The sequence below is a fragment of the Palaemon carinicauda genome, chromosome 27 (assembly GCF_036898095.1).
Source record: "Palaemon carinicauda isolate YSFRI2023 chromosome 27, ASM3689809v2, whole genome shotgun sequence".
Lineage (NCBI taxonomy): Eukaryota > Metazoa > Arthropoda > Malacostraca > Decapoda > Palaemonidae > Palaemon > Palaemon carinicauda.
The window spans coordinates 16,913,279-16,915,778 of record NC_090751.1 but is presented as its reverse complement, the minus strand read 5'-3'; the positions used below and the strand labels follow the sequence as shown (position 1 = coordinate 16,915,778).

At 37.2% G+C, this 2,500-nt stretch overlaps 1 protein-coding gene across 1 annotated transcript in view; it reads left to right on the top strand.

The window, feature by feature from the left end:
- The window catches only part of LOC137620830 (probable serine/threonine-protein kinase clkA), a 17,827-nt gene extending 16,038 nt beyond the window's left edge, over nucleotides 1-1,789 (top strand). The window contains exon 4 of the mRNA XM_068351277.1: nucleotides 1,301-1,789. Coding sequence (XP_068207378.1) covers nucleotides 1,301-1,789 — 489 coding nt within the window. The remainder of the gene's footprint in view (nucleotides 1-1,300) is intronic.
- Nucleotides 1,790-2,500: the final 711 nt, after the last annotated feature.

The following is a 2,500-nucleotide window of genomic DNA, read 5'->3' as shown; positions in this document are numbered from 1 at the left end:
TATAAAAATATGTCTGTGTATATGAATATATTAAAATTTTCAATAGAAGACCACGAAAGAATTATTCCTTAACTTTTACAATAAAAGACACAAACAGAGAGGTATATTGAGGAAATACAGGTGTTAAGAAAAAAAATAGGAAACGGTTTTATAAAAATACTGAATTCAGAATCTATTTTAACAAGCAAAATACTTTTTTTTTTTAAAATCCGTAACATAATAATAAGAAAAAATGCTAAGCAAAAGATAACGAAGATGGTATCTCTTCCACGTTTTGTTGCATAAATTTTCATAAAAGTTACGCTTCTGAAATCAGGTCAGTTTCGTGATGTACAACCTTCCTATGTCAAACTCAAGGTCAATCGTATGAACCACAAACCTGCCCAGGGCCACTTGCAGAATATAAAAGCGTCTCACTCCATTTTTGGTATCATTCGCCAACGTCTTTCGTTCAATATACCTTCTGGCTAGTTTCAGCTGAGCAATCATGAAGGCTTTTGTTGTTTGTGGTGAGTAATGCAACTTTGAATGGTGGTACTCTGACATATCGACAGAATTGGACGAAATATTCATTCATTCCGTTCAATAAACACCTATATATTAAGTAATACTACCAATATCAATTAAAGCATACCTGTACAATGAAAAGTTACACTTGAAATAAAAAATCACGCTAATTGAAGCTTCTATAAATATATCAAAAATAATTACGTACCAAAATGAGATAAAAATACAATAAACTAGATGACAGATAGGAAGCAGTTTACGGAATGATGAAGCAAATAGAAGATAAAAATATTTTATAAATGATTTAATGCATAATTTTACAGCTCTCCTGGCAATCACGTCAGCAGACAGAAGGCCTCCAAGCAATGGTTACGGACCACCTCCAAGCAATGGTTATGGAGATCCTCCAAGCAATGCTTATGGACCTCCTAAAAATCTATATGGAGTAGACCCTCTGGCAGCGCTGGCTGAAAACATCCCTGGAGGTGGTATTCCAGGAGTCGATTACCCTGTCCTTTCTTCAGTTCCTGACACTGGATTCGACTGCAATGCCCAGAATGTCCCTGGATATTACGCCGACACCGCCCCTGAAGCTGGCTGCCAGGTCTTCCACATCTGCCAGGACAGACCCAATGGACGCCGCCAGCAGGACTCCTTCCTCTGCCCCAACGGAACCATCTTCAACCAACAGTACCTCGTCTGTGATTGGTGGTTCAACTTCGACTGCGCTGATGCTGAAGACTTCTACTCAGTCAACGAACTCATTGGAGTCGTTCCTTATGGATATGGAAAGAGCAACGGCAATGGCAACAATGGCTATGGCTCTAATGCAAATAAGAGGGGTAACAATGGCTATGGATCTAACGGCAACAGTGGTAATGGAGGCAATGGCTATGGTTCTAATGGAAATGGCAATAACGGTTATGGCTCCAATGGTAATGGTAATGGTAATGGCAATGGCAACAATGGATATGGTTCCAATGGCAATGGCCAAAATGGCAACGGTAAAAGAAATAATGGTTATGGTTCTAATGGAAATCGAAACGGTAAGAAGAACGGCAATGGCAAGAGGAACGGTAATGGCAACGGTAATGGTTATGGGGCAAACGGTAATGGAGCAGCTGCAATTTCTCCAAACGATATTTACGGACCACCTGCTGCACCTAGCAATGGTTATGGAGCGCCTGCTGCCCCTAGCGATGGCTATGGAGCACCTACTGCCCCAAGTGATACCTATGGAGCTCCTCAAGACCCTTCTTCCGCCTATGGAGCTCCTTTCTAAACAACTAAGAAAAACACTATATAACTTTGGCACCTGAATCTTACCTTTACTTTCATGAACGTTCAATGTATATCTATATTTCCATTATGTAAATATATTTATGCACAATAAAAAAAATCACAGTAATGTTTATTTTTATTTCTAAAAAAAAAAAAAATTAAAAATATTCTTATCGAAAAAAATAACAACTAAAGTAATCCGAATAAATGGTCTTCATGCAATTGGGAAATTATTATTACAAGAAGTTTGACGCATAATAACTTTGAATGAATATATCAAGTATTTACCGTACTGATCGTGTACAAGATTAGCACACAAATGTAAGAATTAAGCTAAAAATATTTAGAATATCTTAAATAGTGAGATTGATTGATTGATTTAAGGTTTTCAGGCATCCTGACATCTAAGGTCATTGACGCCGATATCATTTAGTTTATATATACAAAGAAATTAAAGAATATTCAATTAAAACCATAAAAGTTGAATTTCATTATACAAGTTAGATAGTTTTCAGAAGACCTGATTCTGAAATAAATCTAAAAATGCCATTTGCATAGTAGGACACATCATGTCCAAGAATCTTGGCAAAGATGAACCTGCCACCCTCACCTCGAGCCTCAAACAAATATCTATTCCTTAGGTTATTATAAATGGGGCATTCGGTCAACAAATGCCTCACTGTTAAGAGGTACTAAACAGTCGTCAAAATAC